Below are 26,564 nucleotides of genomic sequence, written 5' to 3'. Positions count from 1 at the left end.
CAAAGTGGCGCCAAGAACTACCAGTACAGGGTTCTTCCTTTCAGCCTCTCTGCCCCTCGGATTTTTATGAATGTCATGGCAGTAGTAGTCAGCCACCTCAGGGGAAAAAAGTGTACTATCTTTTCCCTATCTTGACAATTGGCTTTTGGTGGGCCACTCTAGAGAATCCCTGTCCCAGGACACATCTCTGGTCCTTACCATCCTCCACCAATTCAGTCTAAGAGTCAGTATGGAGAAGTCATCCCTGATTCCCCAGCAAAAAGTTTTATTTGTAGAGGCAGTCTTAGATTCCTCCTTAGGCCTTGCTTTCCCTACCCCAGAAAGAATAGGGAAATTTTTCCTCACTCTGAACAAGGTCCTTTCATACAGGCACCAAATTCAAAACCAATTAAAAGACTGTTAAGTTTTATGGCATCTCTGAATCTGGCAGTTCCATTCACCAGGCAGAGGCTTCATCCCCTACAGAGTATTCAACCCACACCAAGAGAACTCATACAAATGGCTTTCTATCCGAGGATCATTCACAGATCCCTGAAGTGGTGGAATGACACACAGAATCTCTTGGTGAAGACCTCCTTTGGCTCCTCCTCATTTCACTATTTCAAACTGGATAGTTTGGCTCATTAAAGATTGTTATAAAGAGTCTAAGCAACCATCCCATTACACATGAGAGTTACAAGGGCTCAATCCACCTCATCAGCCTGCTTGGGCATCCCTCTTGTGAACTTGTGTAAGGCAGCCACCTGGTCTACACCATCTAGATTCATCAAGTATTATGCCTTTGACAAAGACTTCAGAAAGGATGCAGCTGTGCCTTTGACAAAGACTTCAGAAAGGATGCAGCTGTGGGCAAGACCATCCTCAAGAGTCTCTTCCATTAAAGAGTTTCATGCCCACCTCCTGGATTAATTAGCTTGCTAATCTCCCACGTGGGACTGCACAGAAGACATGATGATGAAAACAGGGTTGCACATACCTGTAACTTTCTTCTGTGCAGGCATACATCCCTCCCTCCTTCCCCACTGTGTGCTCTTTTTTCTTCCTTCTACACCAGTGGCTTAGAGAATTGAAGGAGGGAGCTCCTCACCCCACATTTATAGCCACGCCTGGAGGAAAAGCATGCAAAAATGCTAGGCGAGTGTCTCGCACCTCTGGCAGCTTTAGAATGTCCACAGCTGGCCTGCATATGTGCAATTCATCCATGTGTTGCCTGCACAGAAGACCATGAACAACAGTTACAGGTAAGCGCAACCCTATTTTACCTGTACATCAAACTTAGTCAGACAATAAGCCATGTATCTTTCCTAAAAAGAAACCTGAAAACGTGGGAAAGCTTTTGCTGATTATTTCTTTCTGAGATTCTCTTGAGAATGCTGATAATAAATAAATGACACTAACAGATTGCATGCTGTCGCTTGGAAGCACTTTTTCTCCCCAGGAGAATTGATTTTTAATAACAACGTAGATGACATGTGGTGAGGGTTGTAGCTGACACCAGAGTTTTGTAGACCATAATAAATCAAATCAATCTAGAGGATTCCAAATGCACAGAACTCAGAAAGAAAGACACTCAATTCATGCTTCGGCTCCCTTTTGCACAGGAGTGAAAGTGTTCCCATGTTATCTCCCTCAGAGCAAAAACCTACTCCAAGATATGACTAAGTAGGGCTTTCTGAGCAAGGAGACAGGCAGTAACTGAATGTATAAAATTGTATATGTATAAAGTTAGCATTACATTCTTGCCTTGACCCACAAAAACAAGGGTAATTTTTATTTGATTGCTTTAGCCCTTGCACAGTCGCAGACAAAAAGTACATGCTCATTAATCCAGCATATGCTTCTGCACAGAAGTGATTATCAAAAGATGGATGGTTCAGCATGGCACTGATATCCGTGCAGGAAATCATTGTTTCAATTAGCCTTCAGTGGCACAACATACCCCCACACTGCATCATAAAAGGGTAGAATATGGGCCATAATCTGTGGTGCATAATATGCTATGACACCCATATTTCTTTATCTAAGCCTCCAGAAGCAACCGGAGTGGTCCTGGGCCAGTGTCTTGAAGCCATGGTCAGGTGGCTGAGGGTGAACAAGTCGAAATTTAGAGCCCCTTTTAAAAAGTGAGTTCTCAGCCAGGAAATCCTGTAAACTGCTCCACAAGGGCCTGATTCTGGCTGGAACCACTATGGCATGGAGGCAGGAGGGAATCCTACCTAACACCCACACTGGTTTTCTTCACAACTTTGCCACGGAAGCTCACTGGGTGACTTCAGCCAGTTAAACATTTTCAGCCTAATCTACATCACATGGTTGTTGTGAAGATAAAATGGAGTGGAAGAGAATGATGTAAGCTGCATTAGGTATTCATTGGAGAGAAAGCCAGGGTATGAATTACGTAAATAACAATAACAACAACAATAATAATAACATTCGATTTATATACCACCCTTCAGGACAACTTAATGCCCACTCAGAGTAGTTTACAAAGTATGTCATTATTATCCCCACAACAAACACCCTATGAGGTGGGTGGGGCTGAGAGCTCCAGAGAGCTGTGACTAGCCCAAGGTCATCCAGCTGGCTCAAGTGGAGGAGTGGGAAATCAAACCTGGCTCTCCAAATTAGAGTCCCACGCTCTTAACCACTACACCAAACTGGCTCTGAATAAATAATCAATATAAATAAGTAAGTAAATAAATAAATAATATAGTTCAAGATGGGATGCAAATAAAATATAGGTGGATTAATGAAGAAGGAAAAGAAATATGGAAAGGGAAAGATGGAAAAATATGGAAAGATATGGAGGTTGCCAGGGAAAGATATGGAGGTTGCCAGGGAGAGGAAAAGAAGAAATAATATAGGGAGTATGAAACGGGGGGAAAGAATGACCCCCTCACAAGCCCTTGCAGGTTCCCCACCATGCAACTGGGCCCAGTGGCCAGCATCACAACTGAGGCCAGACCCATAGCCTGCACCAAACAACTGGGCCATAGTTTTCCCAGGTAGAGGCTGCCAGGTAAGCGGAAAGGAAAAACAGCTGAAGACAGGAATGGGGCAAATGAAGATAGGTTGGTTGATGGGTGGGAAGGAGAAAAGGAAGCTGCAAATGGCTGTGGGAGTTTTCAGGGAAGGGAAAGAAGAAATAGTGAAGGAGGAGAAAATGAAATGTGTTCAGATCCTTGTAGGTCCCCCAATATATCTTAATTCTCAACATGGGCCCATCGGTGGATTTTTAAATCCAGATATTAGAGCTATGAACAGACAAGACTGCTCTTTCTACAAACCTGAGAAAGCCATGTTTACAGAAAAAGATGATGATGATGACAGTGACAAAACTCAGGGGTTAACCCCTCCAATAATAGAAGCAGAATCTGTACCTTTAAGAAATGAATGCCTTCGGGATTCGGTTTCGCTTTCTCAGCCATGCCGGACGCTCCTCTCGGCAGGTCCGGGAGGAAACGACCGGGCACCCTGACCGGGCGGCTGATCTGCAAGGATTAGCCCCCAGGACTCCCAGTTAGGGAGGCAGGGTCCGGGACGCTGCGGGAAGAACCTCCCGGAATCAATGCGGGGGGGAATTGCCCGTTTGTCCCTATGGAGGCCGGCAGACGTGCGCGGCGCCTTGAGTGCCGCCGGGCAACGAGAAACGGCAAATAAAAGAAACAGGCGGAAGCCTGTAAACAAGCGAATCCCTTCTGTTCTACAAGCGTTTGTGAAGGAGAGGTTGATCTGAAGAAGACTCGCTCTTCCCTTTCGGTGAGTTCCAGGATCTGGCTGGCGCCCCCCCCCCCCCAAATGGCAGCAAAGAAGCAAAGTCCCGCTCTCGGTAAGTCAATCTCGGCTACCTTACAGAAGGGAGAGTCGCTCGAAGAGTTGGTGCGCAGGGTGGTGGTGGAAGCCATAAAACCCTTTGTTGACAAGCTGAACGAAACTGATCAAAGGGTGGGCTCAATTGAAAGCGAAGTGAAAACCATTAAGGAAGTAGCGGGGGGGGGGCAGAGAAGTCTGCTCTGGAAAGTGCGTCACTTGTGAAGGCTACGAAAAAAGAGCTGAAGTTGGTGGAGAACCAGCTGATCGGGCTACAGGTGGAACGAATGCAGACAACTTTGCGTCTCCAAAATGTGAAAGAGGAGGAAAATGAGGATCTGTGGGATTTGGTCTCGGAACTACTGGCGACACCCGCGAGGACAACTAAAGAAGAGGTTAAAAGCGCCATTTTGGAGGTCCGTCGGGCTTCTTCAAAATATGCAACAAAGCGACAGTTGCCTCGCGAGATCATTATTGACTTTTCATTTAAAAAGATTCGGGACACTATCCTATATAACTCATACAATGCGGATTTGGACTTTATGGGTCTTAAAGTCAAGATTTTAAAGGACGTTCCATTTCTAGTCCGGAAAAGACGTTTTAAGTACAAAAAGTTCGCAGCTCTTCTGAGGGACCATGGAATAAAGTATAAATGGTTACTTCCGGAAGGAATATGGTTTAGACATAAAGATCAAGCCTATAAGATACTATCAGAAGATCAACTAAAGGATTTTGAGGATAAAAACCCGGAATTCCAGTGTACCAAGAACGAAGAAAAGGAGAAGCCTGAGGGGGGGGGGGAGAGCACCGCAGCTGCGGTTGCACAGAGAGAATTGCGTCCGGGACCCAGAAGGGGGAGGAAAGTTTAATTAGAATTTGAAATGTGTAATCTGTATGATTAACCACCCCATCATCATTTTATTGAGCTATTTTTTTCTATTATGGCAGTATGAAGGGAAAACATTGAAGTGTAGTGTTGAATGTACTTTATCCTTCCCTTTATGTCCCCTTTTCCCCGCCCCTTCCCTTTCTCTTCATCCTTTTCCTTTCCTTGTGATAGTCTTGTGTAGTGTTATTGTAGTGTTGTGTAGTATACTGAAAAATAAAAAAAATTAAAAAAAAAAAGAAATGAATGCCTTCATTGAAGGGATCGCTAGGTAACCCCATCAGTATTGCTAACCTTCAGACCTTGGTTTCTGTCAGTAAAGAGCTGGGAGAGGCCTCTTTCCAGGGCTATTTTGGTCTCTCAGTCCACCCTAGAATCTCGCCCTCCTGCCCTAGAGTGAGGACTTAAACAGTGCCAAGCCCAGCAGCAACCACTAGGCAACTTGCTAGAATTTGCATAATACATCTAAGTGCAATGGTGGTAATGGACTGGGTCTGGCAATGGCCACTGAAAAAATTCCCTGAGCATCTTGCTACTACATGACTTTTGCAACTTGGCTAGACTGTTCCCAAGGAGAGGCTGCCAGGGGGGAGAAGCTGAAGCCCAGACTGGAGTAATGGTGGGAGATCTAGGTACAAATTCCCACCCTGCCATGGAAACTTACTGGTTGACCTTGAGCCAGCCAGTCTCTCTCTCAGACTTATCTAGCTCACAGAGTAAGGATAAAATGGAAGAGAGCGTGATGTAAGCTGCTTTGAATCCCTTTAGGAGAAAGGCAGTTTATAAATGACATGAATGAATAATAAATAAATCTTAAGACTGTAAGGGAGAAGATAAAAGAATTCTTGGTGAGTGAGAAAAAGAGAAGGATGGAGGGAAAGAGGAGAGGATATGAGGGGTCCCAGGAGAGGTCCCAGGAGGAGGAAAGGGGACACAGGAGGGAAACTAAGTAAACCCCCCACAAGCCCTTGCAGTTCCCCACTTATAAATACCTATTTTTCTTTCTATAAACACTATTATCATAAAGAAGAAACAATGAAAACACATTGTTAATTGTTTTAATTTTAAATTATGAAGGTGATAAATCAGACTGTTTCCCAATTATGTATCTAGTGGGTTTTGGAAAGTGGTTTTTAAATTCTGCGTGTTTTAACATTGATTTTGGTGGTGCCATATTCTAATGTCATGTTATTTCCTCTTCTCTTAGGACTCTTCATGGCAATGATATTTCCAGTGTCCCTGAAGGATCCTTTAATGATCTTCTGTCACTTTCCCATCTGTAAGTATTGTTCCCTTAAATAGACTAGTGACGGTTTACAAATCATTTTGCTAAACAGAATTTATACAGCTATTTTATGTTGTTGCTCCATTTATGTGTGCAAGCTGCACCTTCAATACAAATTTAAAGACAGGGCTGCATGCATGATCTTTTGAAACATTAATCAATGCCTGGAGGTGAATTAAATTTGAAAAAGGTTACAAACTTGAACAGAAATTTCCAAACTTTTATATCAGATTTAAATGCCAAAGTATCAACAATCCAGCTGGATGTTTGTTTTCAATAAATCATGAAAAAGACCAGCTGGGTTTTTGATGATGCCTGATGCATGAATGGATTTGCAAGTAATTAGATGTATTGGCAGTGGGGATTGTTACATTTATAGACTACTCTCTCCCAGTAGCAGTTTCCAAATGTATTTTTTACCCACATGATAAGGTTTTAAACCAACTCCACATTTTGCAAGAGGAGAATGTTCGTCATCATTCTTCTGTGTAGGCACACATTGGGATTGTGCAAGTGCAGGCTAGCCATAGAGAGATTTCTTTAACTCTTCAAGTCTGTAAGGGGGTTCTCTGCCTCTACTGTGCATGTGCAGGGCTATTCCTGCCAAAAACGCAGGTTGTGAGGCGGAGTGCTCTTATTTCCATCAGTTTTTCATTCGCCACCGACAGAGGTTCTTTCTCAGTTCTGTCCATCTTGCCATTCTTTATCTTTTTCCTACAATATATCTCAGAAAGCATTATTCAAAAAGTATTCTCAGTTTGAAACTAAGATGCCTCGCTCTAATGAACAAGATCTCTGTCTTCTCTGTTTGGGCAAATTTCACATTGTCTCCAGCTGTGAGCACTGCCAGCATTTTACTCCCAAAGCTAGGAGTGATCATGCCTCTCATTTCATGGCAGCACTTTGGGAGAAGGTACTTTCAGGCTCTGACAAACCAGCAGCAAAGAAATCTGATGCGAAAGATCCAGCACCCCAGTTCGAACCACATCATTGGTTCCAGGGGTCCGAACACCAGATCCAATCAGATGTCATTCTCCGCTTCCATCTAGATCTTCAGATCCTCTATCTGTGCCTTATGATGGCCCATCTGGCCATCCTCATTCTGGCACCCTGGAACATTCAGCAGTTCCGACTCGACCAGAACATGCTGTGTCTGAACTGCTGGCCAAAAAGTTCATATTGAAGACTAAGCATTCTATTAAAGCCTTTGCTGTCTTCAATGACATGCAGAGCTCATGGTTGCTCACCAGTTCCCACACCAGTGGCCGTTGTGGAAGATGAGGTAATGTTACTACTTTAGACCCCTTTCCCTCCCGTACTCTGTCTTTACATCAAGACGATGATGGGTACACTGCTGCTGAGGATTTCCCAGCCTTAACGGTTGCAGTGTTACCCTAAGAGGTGATCTCCTTAGGGGAATTAGCAAGGAGAGGCTGCAAGAGGAGAGTAACTGGGATCTTTTAACCAATGTATATTTCTTCTTCTAGAGAACTCTCTAATAAACAAGCAGATGTTCAACAGGAGTAGTTTTATTAAATGAGCAGTAAAAGAACAATTACACAGAATACACAGAGCACTCCACACAGATCGAACTAGAAAACAGTAAGTTTGGGAAGTGGGAAATCAGTGCAGAGAGAAAGCTATAGTTACTGATCTTGAAGGCAAGAGGAGTCTGTAGAGGAGCAGCGTTAAACTGTCCGGCATGTTGCAGTAAGGTGAGAGAGGGGGGCTCAGACAAGCAGTCTGAAGATGTGCATAGGAAAAACACACACAGGGACCGGATGGAGCCTTTTGCTTATCATAATAATTCAAAAGCAGTGGACGAGTCAGCATCCTCTTCTCCAAAAAAGGATTTCTCTGAACAGATGATTCAAGTGGCGAGGCCATTAGAGCTCTATGTGTCAGCTTCTACCTTCAAGCCTAAAAGCAAAATACTACAGGCTCTGCATTCGGACGTACTGTCATCTACCCATCTATGGAGAACCTCTTAGATATTGTTCATGGCATATGGGAGAAGTCAGCTTCTATTCTTGCGACCTCCCACAAGATTGAAAATTATTACAAGCTTAAGCAGCAGGATTGTTCCTTCCTCTTCAGTCACCCTAGACCATCTTCTCTGGTGGCCGACGAGGTTCAGGCCTGCTCTTGGCATGGTTCCTTGTCAGCCCCTGCTGATTGAGTGGGCAGGAAGCTAGATGCTATAGGTCGCAAAGTTTATTCGTCTGCAGCACTCAATTTTAGGATCACCAATTTTCAAGCTAATGGGATCCTACAATTTGTTTCTGTGGGAGAGGCTGTCCAGTTACACCCAGGACTTACCTGATGATCATCAAGCCCTTGTCAAAGTCCTGCAAGCAGAAGTGACGAGATTGGCAAAACAACAGATGACAGCTGGGAAGGATGCTGCCAACTATTCTGCCAGATCGATGGCATCTGCCATTGCAATGAGATGCCATGCTTGGCTCCATTCAACTGCTCTCCCTCAAGAGAAGCGAAATAAGATTGAGGTCTTTCCCTTTGAGGGTGCACTGCTGTTTTCTGAAAAAGGAGACAACTCCCTCCAACAAATGAAAAAGAAACATCAGACTGCAAACTCTTTAGGTGTCATTGCACTGCCTCACCAGCGGACATCCAAGCTCAGATACCAAGGACAGCAACCTTACCAGCATTGTCCTACAAGGTATCCTTACCATCAACCATGCAACCAGAGGTCCTTCCATCCATCTGAACACCAGACCTCAAAAGAGGGTGGTTAAGACCTAGGTGAAGCAACCTCTGTTGCCTAAACCTACGCACCAGGGGCAAAAGTTGCTCTTCTGACTGACTGACTTACAGCCAGACATTGCTGTCTCATTCCTGGACAGATTATCTCTATTTGTTCCCCGTTGGTTCACTGTTACTAACGATTCTTGAGTCTTATCAATAATTAAACATGATTACTGTTTACATTTTTCAGAATTACCACCATTATCTTCTCCTGCTGGTTCAGGCCCCCTGTTTCCCTGCCTTCCAAGGGGCTGTTAACGACCTGTTATCTAAGGATGCCATCCAAAGAATTTCCCCAGGTGACTCCTGTTTGGGGTTTTATTCCAGGTGCTACCTGGTTGAGAGGATGGAATCAGACCTATTCTAGATCTTCATAATTTGAACAAGTCTATTAAATTTGAAAAATTTCATATGCTTACCTTAGCTAATGTCATTCGACTCCTGGAGGTAAACATGTGGTATGCTGTCCTTGACTTAAAGGATGCATATTTCCACATCTCTAAACACTTTGCTTATGGGAGATACTTACATTTTCAATGTGGAGGTAAATTTCAGTACAGTTCTCCCTTTTGAGTTGTCTGCTGCCCCATGAGTTTTTACCAACTGCATGTCAGTTGTTGTAGCATATTTAAGATCACAGGGCTGCTTTGTTTACCCTTACTTTGATGACTGACTACAGCACCATCTCAAATACTGCTCCTTGAACATGTCTACCTTACCTTGCATACTATCACTGCCTTAGGTTTTTTGGCAAATTGGAAAAAATCTAACTCCCTCTAGATGCTTACATTTCATTGGGGCTAAACTGGACTCCACTTTTGGGAGGGCTTTACGATCTTTGGCCTGCTTGTTTCTGACAAATCATTTTTAGCCGACCATCCTCATCCAGTTGCCTTATGGCATCCACCTTTGCTTTTGTGTTCTTTGTATGACTAAGAATGAGACCATTGCAGAATTGGTCTCTACGTCATTTCAATCCCATGACCGTGTCCCAGCACACCAAGTTATCTATCCCTAGATCTGTTATTAAATATCTCCACTGGGCCAACAATGAACACCTACTTCAGGGATGCTCTTTTGGCACTTATTGCCCTGATATTTGTATAACCACTGATGCATCAAACTTGGGACGGGTTTCCCACTGTGGAACTTTTTCTATTCAGGGCACATGGTCACTTTTAGAGTCTAAATTTCACATTAATCTGTTACCTCCTTGCTTATTTTGCAGGTCATTGCTCAACAAGAGAGTTCAGGTGCACACCGGCAACACTATAGCCCTCTACTACCTGAACAAGCAAGGGTGAACAGCATTGCATATGCTGTGCACTGAGGCTACATTTCTCTGGGAATGGGCAATACAGAACAATGTATTCCCACAGATCATACCCATAGCTGGTACAGAAAACAGCAAGGCTGACCTCCTAAGCAGAGGTTTTTTTCACTCCCTCCAACAAATGTAGACAATTAACAACAAATAGGTCCTGTCAATTTTTCAGCGTTAGGGCTTCCCTTCCACGGACCTCTTCACCACATACCTCAACACCAAGGCCAGGGTTTTCTGTTTCCTAGCTAGGACAGATTACAGTTCACAGGAGGATGTTTTCCAAATCGCATGGACTCAAGGTCTCTTTTCCGCCTTCCCCACAACTCCATTAATCACCAAGGTCCTTTGCAAAATCTGCCATTACTGGACTCACTGCATCTCAGTCCCTCCTTTTTGGCCCTGTCAAGAGTGGTTCTCCACTCTGTGGGTCATGGCCCAGGGCTGGTACTACCATCTACCAGTAGTTCTAGATCTCCTACAGATAGGCTAATTATAGCATCATGATGTAACCACACTAAAACTCATTGCATGGTTGCTAAACCCTCCGCATCTACCTTCTCATGATATTCTTACTGCAAGAAAACCCTCTACACACACTTCTTGTCAAAAATGGACCTGTTTTGCTATGTAGTTGGAACCCAAACTGGTTTCTCTGTTTTCTTGCCCATTGGCCTTTATCCTGGACTATTTGTTAGCCATGCAGAGGAAGTCTAAGCTGTCTCCTCCCTTAAGGTTCACCTAGACACAATATCAGCCTTTCATGAGTGGATAGATGGCAGGACTGTTTCTCACACCACATTTCTAAACAGTTTCTTAAAGGCATACACAATACCTTCCCCTCAAGGACACTCCCAGTGGAGTTTAACTTCGGTTCTTTCACAACTCATGCTGCCCCCTTTTGAACCCATGGTTTCTTGCCCTCTGTCTTTGTTATCCTGGAAGACAGCCCTCCTGGTAGCTGTCACCTCAGTGAAGTGTGCGGGGGAACTTACAGCTCTACAGGTCAACTCTCCATTCACCCAATATTTCCTTGAAAAGGTTATTTTACACACCAGCCTAGAATTCCTCCCCAAGGTGGTTTCTAAATTTCATTTACAACAAAGGGCTACATTGCTTGTATTTTTTTCCTAATCGAATCTCTGAGTCAGAATGCACACTGAATAAACTGGATGTTAAGAGGATTTTATTTTATTATTTACACAGAACAAAGAGTTTCTACAAAACCAAGGCTCTCTTTGTCTGTTATTTTAGCCTCCAGAAGGGCCTCGCATCATCTTCTCAAACACTCTCCAGATGGATTGCAGCAACCATTAGAATTTGTTACAAAACAGCTAACGCTCCCTACCCAGTAACTATTAAAGCACGCTCCACCAGGGTGCAGGCTTCATTGGCTGCATTCCTCTGAGGTGTACCTCTACGGGACATCTCTCAGGCACTACACTGTTGATACAAATTCGAGAAAGGAATTAGCAGTTGGAACAGCAGTACTGCATTCTCTATTTCACTGATACACTCACACCCTCCTCCATTGGTGAGTAGCTCACTATACTCATGTGGGACTGCACAAAAGAATGATAACAAAAACAGGGTTGCACGTAACTGTAACTGTTTTTTGTTAAGTGTCTTCTGTGCAAGCACACATTCCCTCCCTCTTGCCCCACTATGACTGCATTTGCCTTTTATTTTTATGCCTCCAGCAGCTCAGGAAAACTGCGGGCCAAACTACACAAGATGACTTAAGCAAGTTTAAATGCAAGTTTTGAAGTATGTGTGCTCCAACATCCCCATGTTCACTTTTCCCCAAACTGAGCACATGTCCAGTCCATGCACGTGTCCTTTAACTTCAGTCTGTGTGTGTAGTTGTATTTGCAAGTGTCCATGGTCATAATCAGTGAGTCGCTGGTGCAAAGTACTGATTTTGGTTGGTGTGGGGGGAGACGAGGGATAGTATTCCATGATACAACTTCTCTTTGTGCACACGCAAATCTTCCTCGACAGTACAGAGTAAATTCAGTAAAATTCAATAATTGTTTCCAACAGGAAACACGATTTGGTGCTTTTCAGGGGCCTGGGGGGCATTTTTGGATCAAACTTTACCAAATTTGCTGGGGACTTAATCCTAACTGTTCTCTAATGATTTCCCATGTTTCACGAAGATTGGACTTTGGGGGACCATAAACTGCCCCCCCCAAATAAGGTGCCCTCAGCCACCTCCAGTCTTCATTATTCCCTATGGGAGGTATCCAGGGGGATGGGGGGTTGCATTTTGCAAAAGAAATTAGAAAATTTTCAGGGGACATTCTCATGACTGTCCTCTAAAGGCCTCCACTTCTGTCCAAATGGTCCAAGTGGGCACACACACAAAAAGAGGAACAACATAGGGCATGAGGCATTCCACTGCAGCACTACTGTCACCTCCAGATAAATGGAGCCAGGCAGGAAACAATGCTAAGATAGTCATGGGACAGTTGAAGGGCACTGGGATAGCATATGCAGGACCTCTGGTTTCATCCCCACATGAGGAGATAACCAAGGCAATCCAGTCACGCACAGTGAAAGTTTTGCCTAACAAATCGCATCACAGGGACTAGGACAGCAATGCTGATGGGCCACACCTGATGTCCATCATTTTGGCTTACATGCCCCTTCCTGCACTTTTAAATGGCCCATCACTGCCATCAACTTCCTTGCCCCCCAGCACCTCTTCCACCCTGAGCATGCCCCTGTCTCCCCGTCTAGTGGCATGGCTTATCAGATGTCAGCAGTGTTGTGGAGGAATATGAGACACCCTCTCCATTGCAAGAGTATAACTTATGCTGATTTGGGGAGGGAGGGAGTTCCTGGACTAGAAGAGTTTGGGGAGCCAACTAACTCCAGGCATGCCCCTTTCTACATTGGTACAGTAAATACACCAGCGTATCTCTGATGGGCAGTCATGCCACTGCTATGCCATTGGGATCTTCCAACATAACTTTAAAATATGCCAGCATTACCTTTCCCTGGTGTAATCCTGGGATATTTGGGCTCCCTAAGCATTTTTGGCTCAGGGCTCGGTGTTGCGCTGTAAGATGGTGTTTCAAAACTAATTGGCATATTAAAACAAGTCATCAGGATCCCATGTTACACACCTAAGGATTCTTTAAAAACTCCAGTGAATAATTATGCTAACTTTGATATGATAGCATAGAAAAACTCAAGCTGTTCCAAAATTTCTGACCCAAGTAAATTATTATCAGGAACACACAATAACTACCAGCCACTAATGATTTTCTCCAGGGATCTATTACTTAGAATAGTAGGGAAGCAAGTTCAGTGAGGAACTGAAATAAATAATTTTTGGAATAGAATTTTTTACGCAGTATTCAAGCGCTTTCTGTAACTTCAACTCTTAATTGGCTTCTCGACCTTCATTCAACCTCCACTCCAGATAATGAGTGTAAAGCTAGAATGCGTCATTCTGGAATAATATATTCTGGGTCAGTTAATTAGCTTGACACTGAGTAGCAATAACACCTTTTATTTTCAGAGTAAATTGTCATACAAGGACTCAGGTCATACAAACATGTCATGCACCATTTGTATGGTGTTCTTTTATAGAAATTATACTATGTGCAAATGTTTTTTCTCATAGTGATCAGCTTGGGTAGTCGTTGTATTTTAGACTAACGGAAACACTGGAATTTCAGGTCAGAGAGCTATGCTACCAAAAATGTAAAATATTTGAAATATAAATATATTTATTGTTTGCTTTGATTTGAGGCCCACTTCATCTCAAAAGACCAGGTCAAATAATGATATATTAAAATCGTATAATTCATTACCATTTTTGAAACCACTGTCCTAATATATTATGACACACATAAATGTAGACCACAATTTTGTATAACATCTGTCATCATCAGGAGAGGGAGCTTTCTCTTTCCTCTCAATCACCGGTTGCTCTTGGTGGCATGTTACCACCCAGACTAACAAGCTTGACCTTTCACCAGCTCTAAGTATGTACAGCAGAGTGGTAATGGCTCAAGCAGAAGGCCCATGAGTGAGGACACGTTGGCACAGCTTAACTTAAAATTACAGCAGACTTCAAAATATAGAGAGAGCACAGCATACAGGAAGTTGCCCTGCACTAGGCTTGCAGCTAAGTAAAAGAAAAGAAAGAACAGGAAGTTGCTAATGTCTAACTACCATGTTGAGAGTTACCAAGTAGTACCTGAGGCATCCCCTGCTGGGATGGGTATTCTGTGCTTCAGGAAGGTGAAGGCAAACCCATCCTTTTGGACCCTCCATTTTCCATTCTCTTCTGAATCTCTACCTCTCTTCCCATGACCTCAATTCCTACTGAACTGCTCAATTCCTACTTTTCCTCAGTCTTCTCCTGTGAGAGAAATAGTGCTCAGCATGGCAATAACAGAACATGATGGGGGAAGGAAGTTACAGCCTAGGATTAGCATAGGGGTAGTACATAAACACCTAGTTTTTAAAAATGAAACTAAGTCCTCAGGGCTAGATAAATTGCATCCAAGGGTACTAAAAGTACTCGAGAATGTAATTTCTGTGCTTCTGTCCATTTTTTTTTAGAATTCTTGGAGAACAGGTGAGGTGCCAGAAGACTGGAGGTGGGCAAATGTTGTCCCCATCTTCAAGAAGGGGGGAAAGGATGATCCATTTAACTACCAACCTGTCATCTTGACATCTATACCTGGAAAAGCTTTAGAATGTTCATCAAACAGTCAATCCTTGAGCATTTAGAAAGGATAGCTGTGATTACTAAGAGCCAGCATGGGTTTCTCAAGAACAAGTCATGTCAGACTAACCTTATCTCTTTTTCTGAGAAAGTTATTACTTTGCTGGATCAGGGGAATGCTGTAGACATAGTTTATCTCTATTTCAGTAAGGCTTTTGATAAGATTCCTTGTTGACAAGTTGGTAAAATGTGGGTTGGCTCCTATTACTGTTAGGTGGATCTGTAACTTGTTGACAGATCACACCCAAAGAGAGCTTGTTAATGGTTCCTCATCTTCTTGGAGAAGAGTGACAAGTGTAGTGCCTCAGGGATCAGTCCTGGGACCTATTCTGCTGAACATATTTCTAAACGATTTGGATGAAGGAATAGAGGGAATGCTTATTAAATTTGCAGATGATGCTAAATTGGGAGAAGTAGCAAATAAGGTATAAGACGGAGTCAGGATACAGGATGGAAAACTGGATTAAAACAAAAAAAATGAATTACAATAGAGATAAATGTAAAGTTCTACATTTAGGTAGGAAAAAATCAAATGCATTATTATAGGATGGGGGAGACTTGTCTTGGCAGTAGTATGTGTGAAAAGAGTCTAGGAGTTTTAGTAGACCATACTCTGAACACAAATCAGCAATGTGATGTGGTAGCTAAAAAGGCAAATGTGATTTTGGGCTGTATCAACAGAAGTATAGTGTCCAGATCACTCGAAGTGTTGGTATCACTGTACTCTGATCTGGTTAGACCTCACCTAGTGTTTTGTGTTTAGTTTTGGGCAACACAATTTAAGAAGGATATAGACAAGCTGAAATGCGTCCTGAGGAGGGCAACAAAGATGGTGAGGGGTCTGGAGACCATCCTATGAGGAAAGGTTGAAGGAGCTTGGTATGTTTAGCCTGGAGAGGAGATGACTGAGAGGTGATATGATAACCACCTTCAAGTAGGTCAGACCAATGGGTTGAAATTAAGTCAAAAGAATTTTTGGCTAAACATTAGGAAGAACTTCCTGACAGACTGGTCCCTCAGTGGGATAAGTTTCCTTGAGAGGTGGTAGGCTCTTCTTCTTTGGAGGTTTTTAAGGAGAGGCTAGATGGCTATTTGGCAGCAGTGCTGATTCTGTGAACATGGGCAGATCATGAGGGGGAGGGCATAATGGGTTACATCAGTGCTTAGTTGTCGTGGCCCCTTCTTACACGCCCAAGGTAATGCCGATCACCACTTTGGGGTCAGGAAGCAATTATCCCCAGGCCAGTTTGGTTGGGGATCTTGGAGATGTTTTGCCATCTTCTGGCCTCTTGCTCATAAAATTTCTGGGAGTCACTGGATACCAGCATCATCTCTGCATCTAGACCAGGACTGTGCATCAAGTCCTAGCATTTTCCTTGTCCCTTTTTTTGATAACATCCAGCCTGAAGAAAAGTTATGGAGAACTTGAAAGCTTGCACACAGTTATATGTCATGGTCGGTCCTAATAAAAGGTATTATGTGGATTGTGTTCTGGGCTTTTGGATTAATTACTCCAGTCAGCTGAAGGTTCAGAACCTCCTGACTCGTTTTTGCTAAAGAGGATTGGTGTGGGTTCAACTTATAGGTGGTTTCATGTGTCCAAGTGGAGGTGAAATGAATTCAAATAAACTCATCTCCAGTTGTGTGAAATCCAGAACATTGTGGGAAATGTCATTTTTAAAATTATCATTAGCTTGCCTCCATGGTCTTCTGTAGGGTCAAGTAAAAGAAGAAATTAATTCCCTGCCCTTCCTGCTGTCTACCTTATAATGAACTTGTTCCTTGCAAAGTTGGGGCAAACTCAGGGCCTGACTGATAACACTGTTCCTCAGTATGTCCCCTGGTTGGGTCAACAAACATGGTCTAGGAATTCCATGCTTCCCAAGGTTCTCATCGGCCTGATACAGACTGGGGATACAGTGCATGGAGAGAGGCAGCTTAGACCATATTCTCCATGCTCTTTTCCTCAACCTCAGATGGCACTGGAGAGCTCCTGTTTGCCCTATTGGGGAAGATTGGCGTGTAGTTATGGGGAAAATAGCAGCACCCCAGCATTACTTCAGGTCACAAAAATAGCGAAGAGAAGTTCTAAACTCCCTCTCCCCATGTGCTGCAGTCCTGATCTGAATCAGGCCCACACCTGACTTGGAAGTATAGAACTCCCACACCACATCTGTTGACCTGATTCAGGAACTTACCCAGGAACTGATGACATCAGCATGAAGGAGAGCTGTAAGGAAAGAGGAACTCGATGGGCTAGGTGGAAAAAGCAGATCTAAAGAAGATAAAGAAGTCAGGTATGTTATGGCAGAATAAATGGAATGACAAGAATTGTAGCAAGAAATCAAATTTGCTAATAGTGGCATGAATCCAACCATCTTTCCTTTAGAAAACTTCCTCCAACTTAAGTAGCTCTTCCATTGGAGGAAAAACTTCACATTCTATGGTTCCTTCACATGATTTCATTCCATCTTTGGTTCATTGGATTTAATTAATACAATGGTGTATGTGTCAAGGCTGTGGGTGTGTATGAGAGAGAAAGATCTTAATGAATACAAATGTTTTTGATTGGTTGGAATTTGTAATATAAATAGGGTACAGTGGCCCCTTTAAGGAAACTTTGCTATTGCACTTACTTAATTTTGATGGATGAACCCCTGCCAGTAATTCAACTTATGAACTCTCAGCATGAGTTTGTCTAGAGCAGAGTTGTTTCATCAGTCATGTCTAAAGAATTATATCAACAGCATTAGCAGAATTTCATCTGTCAGTATTCCATCTGCATTTTAAAAAAACATTGTTTGAGCATGAACTCTATTTTCAGAAATTGTCTCTCCCTAAAGGAAAAAGTCAGCATCCCAAATTAACGTTTGTTCATTTTTCTGTGTAAATAATTTCCTTTTGTTCTATGGGCTGAGCCCAACCTTAGTGTGAGTGAGAGTGAGTGTCCAAGAACATCGCTAAGCAAACACTTCCATGGAAGGAAAACTTTGTCAAAACAGTCTAAGATGATTATCTGAAGAAGGGGAGCTCTGAATCTTGAAAGCTTACACTCTGGAAATCTTGTCGGTCTTTAAGGTGCCACTGGACTCAAATCCTGCTGCCCATAGCCTTTCAACCATTGCCCTAAACATGACATATGAGCTGCAAAAGTTTTTGCGCTAATCAGTTCCAAGTTAAACCGAAACTGGTGATGGAGTTGAAAAAATTGCAATAACATTGCATTGTGTGGTTATTAAAACATCACTAGTATTTCCAAGGTGTGTCTGGCGATTAGGCACCAATTTCCTGTCAGTATATGCCTTTGATACACAACTACCTTGTGTTTTTATTTGAAGTCGAAGTATAATTTAGAACATCCTAGGATGTTAGTATATCAAGCCTGGTAGGTGAGAGAAGAGTGTGTGGGTAGAGAAGGAATAAACTGTAAAGTAATGCATTCTTCACCTTACTTCCTTGTGCCTGTGGAACTCAACCTGCAGCCTCATGTCTCCTGGGATGTAGTCCTCCTCAGCTGGAAAAAGAGTTTAGTCCCAAAGCATCCCCCCCACCCACAAACATATACCATGTATTGAGATTCTGCTCCAAAATTATCCAGGGCTAATTCCAGTAGCTATAGGGCAGCTGATGTCTCACACTGCTGAAGCTGTGCAGAATTTCTGCCTCACCTGTATCCAAGTTTGAAGAAACTGACCACAATCCTAAATGCAGGTTCCTGAAAGTAAGCCCCATTGAATAACATGAAACTTACTTTGAGTAGACCTGCTTAGGATTGTTAACACTGTCTTGGACTAGGTTGCAGTCCTTAAGCTGAAGGCTGCTGGTATCTGGGGAAGAAAGTGTAAATACTTCTCTCTCTTCTTCCTACTCTTCTTCTTTCTACTTTTGGTCTGCTCAGTGTGGCCAGGGACAATAGACTTGCTAGTTTAAGGGATGGTTAAGTCTCATGATCTAGAGGTAAGATGAGTTTTCATATTGATACCAAGAGACAGGAGAAAAGGTATTTGGGAGATGGTAGGGGAGGTGTGGCGATTTGTATGCTGAATATCTTAGAAACCAGAAATAAAGGTTAAATACACATATTGGTCATAAGATAGTTTAACCCACATCTGCATAAAAGTTTAGTAATGTAAAACCATATGAGACAAATGGTTTTAGAGACTTCCTGAACAACTTTACAGAGCTTGTTTTTACTCTTTTAGGGCACTTGGTACCAACCCCTTACACTGTGACTGCAGCCTGCGCTGGCTTTCAGAATGGGTAAAAGCAGGCTACAAAGAGCCAGGGATTGCACGGTGCAGCAGTCCAGATGACATGGCAGACAGGCTGTTGCTCACAACACCAACTCACCGTTTCCAGTGCAAAGGTAGGTATAACCTATTAGTACACAGTGTGCCTGCCTACTATGGTATACCACCCTGCTGCTGCTGAGCTCGTTCCATATAATTGGACCCAAACTGTGGTCATGGCTGTTGTAGTGGTGATTTTCTCCCATACCAAATCTTTGGGGAAATTGTGAAGGTGGAATGATGATAGTTCTGCCACATAACAGTCTTTGGTATAACTCTGCCTTTCCTGTCTATAGAAAAGACTTTTCTGTATCATTTGGAAACTATAAGGCACAGTATATTATTTCAGTTACCTTAGTACACATCCCTATCTTATATAAATGGCTTTTTGCGAGTGCAGTTGTCTGTGATGTAAATAGGATAGTATGCAAAAAATTATTTCAGGTTTTATAGACAAATATTTTAGCTATGTCTGTCATATTAAAAGGTAATCTGCTTAACCAAGATGTCTTGTCTGTTTTAACCAGTTCTGTGTGCTGGTGTTGCCTTCTGTTTATTTGCTCCAAGAAAAATTATTGTTCCTGTACCATTTGTCATTGAAATGTTCTTCTTTGATTTTAGCATAAGGAACAGCTCCTTTCATTTTTGAATGCATACCTTGGGTTAAAAGTTTTCAGCTTTGACATAAAATATTTTATGGTGTTCACACACATCTCTAGAAGTTCAGAAATAGGTACCACTGACTCTCAGGAAATATCTCCTCTTGGTGATAGGCCAGATCATTGATACAAAACACCAAGGGAAGTGGCTTTCTAGAGTCCAGCAGACCTACCTTGAATGTGGTTCAGACAGCAAAGTCCAGCATCATTGCTATGTAGCTTGAATGCCACATCTTTAGTTCTGTGGAGTAGAGATGGACACAAACCAAAATACGAACCAAAGTTCGTGATGAACTGGGCCGGTTCGTAGTTCGCAAACCAGCGGTTCATCAGAGCCTATTTCTGATGAACCGCCATGAACTTTAGGCTGGTTCGTTTGGTTCATTTTTTGGTTTGTCACTGCAGACAGCCTGGTGCCAATGAATCAGTTTCCTAGACAACAGGGAATGGACTTCCTGCAGACCTTCTGCTGGCCCGGAAGTGACAATTTGCTGACCTGGATGTGACATTTTCACGAACCGGGGCAGGTTCGTGAAAGTTCATGGGTCGTGAAATGCAACAAACCATGAACCACACAGTTCATTTTTTTTCGGTTCATGCCCATCTCTATTGTGGAGTGTTTTCTTTCTTCCTCTCCTTACTTTAGGAGTTGTGGTTGCAGCACAACCACCTGGCACACTCCAGAGCTCTCAGAAATCTGTTCATGGAGCTCACCTTCATGACTAAGAAGCTCAGTGCTCATGGACCAGGCAGAAAACTGAGTCTTTCTTTATATCATTCAAAAAAGCTTCAATGGGAGCTAGAGTCTCCAGTTCCACTGTAGGATATTGGATTAGGAATTGAATTCCTAGAATATATATGTCCAAGGACAAGGTGGCTCCTGATGGCTGAACCAAGAAAAAGCCCATCAGAACCTTACTGAATCATGGGAATGGAATCCCCTGAGAACCAAAATGAAGTAAGGGGACCAACGTAAAATCAGAAAATCATAACAAACTAGCAATTTCCACCCAACCAAACTGAAGTGAGGGACACTGTTGCAAGCCCAGTAGAACCAGTGTCACTCATAGAAGCCAAGTAGAACCCAAGACCAGTGGGCAAACACCACAGAACAGAACCAAGAGCCCACATCATCATCCCTACAGCAGCAGAGCCATCAAGCACAAGGTAATAGCAGGTAAACACAGTTGTTGAAACTTAGTATAAGATGGTTTCCTCTTGCCCTCAGAAAGTGAGATGGAGGGGTAATTTTGGAAACCCAAGTTCCTTTGTAGTCTGTAGTCTTCTACTCTGCAGCCTACATTGCCACTCTCACTGGCTCAGAGGAGCCTCGAGACAGAGCTGCAGGTTGCAGCAGCCCTTCATCACTTGCCATCTCGTTCCATCCCACCCCTGCAATGAAGAAAGTTAACATTACACACAAGAACAACACAATATCAACCTCTAGCTTCATTCTGGGTGTTTCTGTTGGTTTGCATCTGCTGTGTCAAATTCTCAACTTCTTGGAGGAGCCTGTGGAAGCCAATATCCTAGACCATGGAAAACAGACATCTATCTATAGTCATTTCGGTGATTTTCTGAATGGCTCTCTTCATTGCCCTCTGGATCCCCCCTCTTGGCACTACAGTGCCTTCTCCAGCAAACATCTCTGTCAGAGATGCTTGGCATCCTTTCTCTACAGGAGGCCTTGGGAGGGGGAGGATCAGAGTTGATTGCAGGATGACATCTCCTGAGATGTAGGCAGCTAGTGCCAGCCTCTCTCTCCCCACCGAAGAAGCATTGGTTCCTGAGGCTGGTAGCTGAGAGATTACTCAAGTCTTTCCCTCGACTGATCTGAGCCCTGCAGTGCTGGCACTGTACATTGTGGGGGTCCTCTTGAAGCGCTCCCAAATGTCAGAGGTGTGGCACCCACGCTGCCCTTCATCTGCAAGCACCTCAGGAGCCACCTCTGAGGCTCTCAGTGCAGACACACTGTGACTAGGGGAGCAGAAAAAGAAGACCAGAGGCAAAGAGGTTGAAATGGGGAGGGGCACTTCTTCCATCTCTTACACTACTTCCATCCTTTCCTCTTGCCTCTCCCTGAAAGGTTTGCTGCTGGCCTCGGAGTAAACCAGGGAAGGCTTCCCTGCAAGCCTTTCCTCCAGTATCCTCTGGGTCCTTGGGATGAGCTTGAAGACTGGAAAACTCACATCCCCGAATTCCGCCTCAAAGGATATCTCTTGTTGCTCCTCCTCCTGTTACTTGGTCTCAACAGCTGGAAGAGGGGGAGTCTCAGCAGCAGGCCCCTTCCCAGTGCCAGTTTCTGTCTCAGGCACTTGCAGGGAGGTGTTCTTACAGTGGCTTCAGTGAAGAGGACCTTGTTAGCCATCTTGCTGTCACCTGAAGAGCCGAAGGCCAGACTGGTGCAAGGCAACTGCGCTGGGGCAGGTGTTCTCCATGGAGGTGGGGAGAGAGCCATAGCCCTCCCCCCTGCTACAGTTTGCCTTTTTCCCAAGGCCCTGCTGCACTCTCCTGTAGCTCATTCTGCCAGCCCCACCCCCCACTACCACTAGTACCGTTTTGGAGTGAACCTAGCTGTACACTACACTCACTAACACAGCACAGTACCCCACAAAAATTTACCGACCCCTCAAAACACCTAGCCAAAAATCAGAATATTTTCTAAAACTACTCTGACTAGTATCTACTCTAAAAGCTTGGTAATTATTTTGGTTCTAACCTGGAGATGAAAAAAACTCTTTTTTAAAAGCCTTATTTAGTTAGGTGCTCTTAACTAACTACACTAGAGCATCTCTCTAAAACCTAGACTACAGGTCTGTCTGTGGCAACACAAAGACTAATTATTTCCCAAAGTACCTGGCCTGGTTTCACTGAAGCCAAGAGACCGAGAGCAAAGCAACAGCAGCCCATTTAAATTTTTTACTAAATGGCGGGGGGGGGGGGCGCGCTATTTATCTATTTGGCTAGAACACAACACCTGAACCCTTCTTAATTCCCATACAAGATACTTAAGATGCAAACTCTGTTGGTCCCTATAAGTGAAAAATTAGTTTGGTTTTGTTAACAAGGCCTATATCTAACCTAATTTAAAAATCTTTTGAAAAGTTCACCTAGTTAGCTGAAAAATAACTCAAGAGTATCCCAAAAGTCCACTAGTGGCAAAAACAATAATAACAATAACAACTGCAGCTCAGAACAGCATACTTCTTAAGCAACTCCCTCCCAACCAGAACAGGAACTCTCAACAACAGATAGCAAGTAGCAACTCTTGCCTTTAAACCAGAAGACAAAACAAGAGAAAAGTTATGTCTACCCACACACGAGAACACGAAGTCCCTCGGTAAAAAATAGCAAGCAGAAGCAACTCTCTTGCCCTTAAAACAGTATGATAGTAACAACATGAGAAAAAAGAGCCCCTACATAAGAACAATCAGCAAATAAATGAACAGCAAGAACTACCAACAAATAATTTAGAAAAAGCCAACACATCTCGCCACACAACAGCAAGAACAATTTTTAAAGATAAAAGCTGAAAGAAAAAACTTGTCCCTTCTCCCACCCTATCCCTCCCAGACACCAGGCCAATCCCTTCTCCCCCAAAGGGGAGTCCTCCAGGCAGGCAGTGCAGGCCCTCAAGTAATCCTCCAGACAGGCAGCAATCCAAAAGATCCAGGCAGACAGTGAATCCAAGGCAGAGAGCAGGCAGAGGCTAAGCAGGAGGCACTCTCTCCAGTCTCTGACTCAAAATGGAGTCCACTCTGAGCCACAGCTGCTTTTAATCTCCTTTTGCGGAATTTGAAAAAGGCCCTCTCATCAGAGAATCCCAAATGACTAGACAACCAAGTTCCTCTCACCATTGGTCACTCATTCCCCTTCCCTCCTACCTCATTCTCCCCTCCCGTACTTGGAAAGGCCAATGAAAGGCCAGGGAAAAAGGGGGGGGGATAGAGAAGCAGCCAGTATAAAGCTTTCTTTGTTATTGTTGTTCTTGAGTAATTTATCTAGGTTTCTTAGAATTTTTTATTTGAAAGGCAATTGGAAAGTTAGTTTTTCAGTCCCCGGCTTCGCCTGGAGGATTCTGGAAAGCCCCACTTCCTTAGTGTTTTGGATCAGTGACCCTACCTGTCATTGGGAGGTACTTTCTTAGAATCAACACTGTCCCACCCCAGTATCTTTAGGAATGGAGATTCATGGTGTCACTTTTTTCTTTTTTTATGTCATAAAACTTATAAATGAGGCCCTGTTCTATTTGTGAAAAATGTGTGGGGTTTATGTGAGTGTGTGCACACATGTGTTTCAGTGTCTGACATAAAATTTACCATTAACAAAAATAAAGAAAATGTGTTGAGCTCCCTAACCTTTGAATGTTTATGGTGTTTTCTTGTTGCTGCTGCAGCTGCTAATACAGCACAGCAGTGACAGAGCTTCCATACAGCAAGTTTCTCTGGTAAGTTTAAAAAAAAAATTGGTGATTGAATAGCATTATGTCAATATACCTTCACACCCATCAGGTTCACTGGGGAGATATGCTTTTTTCCCATGTATCTCTACAAAGTAAAGGGCTTAAAACTTTTTAAAAAGGAATTCAAAGCCCCTGATGCATATTTTGGTATAATGATGTATTGATGTAAAACTATTAAATTGTAAATTAAAGAAAAGAAAAGCTATCTGCAGCATAGAGAGGAAATGCGACCATGGGGGAAATGACTGTTGTATGGGCGGAGTCTTCCAACAACAGGGCAGTCACCTAGGCTTCTCTATAATCGTTCCAAAACTTTAGACCAAAGCAAGTTTGAGGAAAAATTGGAGAAAATCTGGGGAAATCGCAGGAGGTGCACAAATGCATGACAAATTTCCCAACAGCATCTAACTCAGGCCAAATAACCCAAGCAGAAACATCCCATCTGTAGGCTTTCTCGAAATCCACCACAAGCTTGCTGATAGACACAATAGGATCATAATTACACCAGTAAACAACGCCCTTTCAGACAGTTTCCTCAGATGAAACATTTGTTTTCCAAATAATTCATTATGAACGAGACCCTTTTCTGTATGTGGAAAAATGTGTGGGGTCTGTGTGTGTGTGTGTGCGTGCGTGCATTTGTTTTAATGTTTTTGTATGTCTTTAATTACTGTTTACATTTTCAGCCTTTTTTACTCCCTGAGGGAGTTAAAGAAAAAAAAACATTGTGCTTTGTAAAGGAACAGCTTACCATCTGTAAATAGGAAACATGACACGCTAAACAGTATATTGGAAAATAAATTTGCATATATGTTCAACAATAACTAGCTGTGATATGCTCAGACATAGAGTTACTTCTTGTCTTTCTCCTTTGTTATCCTAGATCCCTGCTTGTCACTCATACTAAAATGTCACTTTTCTGCACGGAGCACAAGGGCTCTTTCCTTTCTCTCTTTCTCCTGCAGAGGAAAACACTGTTTTTCTATGATTCAGATTTTATGACTCACATTACTAAATCTGCTATTTATTTGCTATATTAAACTTCCAACTAACTCAGAAGAATAGACCTCATTTCATTCTGCTGTGCACAGCTATGTGCTTTACTGAGATCAGTTAAAGTTTGCATTGCAATCTGCCTGTCAGACTGACAGCCCTTTGTCTTCCATGCGGTACACAATTAACACAATGAAATTTAGGATGAAGGAACATTTTTGACTATGTAACTCAAATGAAAAAGGGTTTGTCCTGCTAGTTCTCGTGATTATTATATTTGTAATATGCAAGTTTCCCTTTCTTGTTGTCGCTTCCATGACAGTAGTTTAGCAAATTATGGGAAATTCCAATCCCTGGTGTTTTCCACATGGTCACTTTACAGAGTTTTAGTATCTGTATTGCTTTCTATGTTCTCCAGAGTTCCTTACATGCAAGGGAGTCATGGGAAGCAGAAATGGTTCTTATTTGTCTTTTCCCCATTTTTTTTTTACCCTGCTCACATTTCGCAATTTTTTTGAAGCTGCTGCCAGTTGCTGGTGGCGTGTGTTATGTCCACGCAGAATCAAAAAGTCCTATTCTGCTTCTTGAGCCCCCCTCTTCCTTTCCCCCAGGAGCTGATGGTCTGTCTGCTGGTAACCACTCCCACCCTCCTCATCTCTCTCAACTCCTTTTCGGCCATTTTTATTAATAAAGCGAGGTAAAGGTTATAAGTCTGCTTCTCTGTTCGCATCCTTCCTCTCGGGTATGCACACACCGCGCTTTTTTCCCCCAAAGCCAGGAACTAGCCTAACATTGCTGTTTAAAAGCCAGGAAAGGGTTAAATGGCGGCTTTTCCCTTCCTCCCTCATGGGTATGAGCACACCCTCATTTTTTTTCCAAAGCTAGGAATGAGTTGTAAGGTTACTGCTCATTCCTCCTAGCTTTAAAAGCCAGGAAAAGGTTTAATATCTGCTTTTCCCTCCCTCCCAGAGTCTTCTTTTAATGCCAAAGAGGGAAAAACTGTTTTGTACAGCCATTTGCAAAACAAAGTGGCAGGTAAAAGTACATGTTTTCCCCCAGAACTCCACCACCAATTGCCTCTCCAGCGGGCACGGGACAGCCCCATCAGCAAATACGGAGGGGATGGGTTCCAATATTGCACTGTTATGACGCATGCGAAATTTTAAAAAAATGACATCCAGCCCCCACAAAATGTGGCTCCAAACAGACTCATCTCAACTCATCATCAGATGCCAAACTGCCTCAAGGTCATGCAGTGCTGAATGATGGGACCCCAAGCTGTTTCAGCACTGATTGGTGTGAATGCTCAGCGTTGCCATCTTAAAGTGTGCCATGCGGAATGGGTC

At 43.1% G+C, this 26,564-nt stretch overlaps 1 protein-coding gene across 1 annotated transcript in view; it reads left to right on the top strand.

Moving 5' to 3' along the window:
* SLIT3 (slit guidance ligand 3) overlaps positions 1–26,564 on the top strand; it is a 633,135-nt gene that overhangs the window by 501,625 nt on the left and 104,946 nt on the right. Inside the window, exons 24-25 of the mRNA XM_054977013.1 lie at positions 5,904–5,975; positions 19,018–19,181. Of these exons, the coding sequence (XP_054832988.1) occupies positions 5,904–5,975; positions 19,018–19,181 (236 nt within the window). The remainder of the gene's footprint in view (positions 1–5,903; positions 5,976–19,017; positions 19,182–26,564) is intronic.

The sequence above is a fragment of the Eublepharis macularius genome, chromosome 4, assembly GCF_028583425.1.
Source record: "Eublepharis macularius isolate TG4126 chromosome 4, MPM_Emac_v1.0, whole genome shotgun sequence".
In the NCBI taxonomy this organism is placed as follows: domain Eukaryota; kingdom Metazoa; phylum Chordata; class Lepidosauria; order Squamata; family Eublepharidae; genus Eublepharis; species Eublepharis macularius.
The sequence above is the reverse complement of the archived record's forward strand: the minus strand, read 5'-3'. Positions and strand labels throughout refer to the sequence as shown.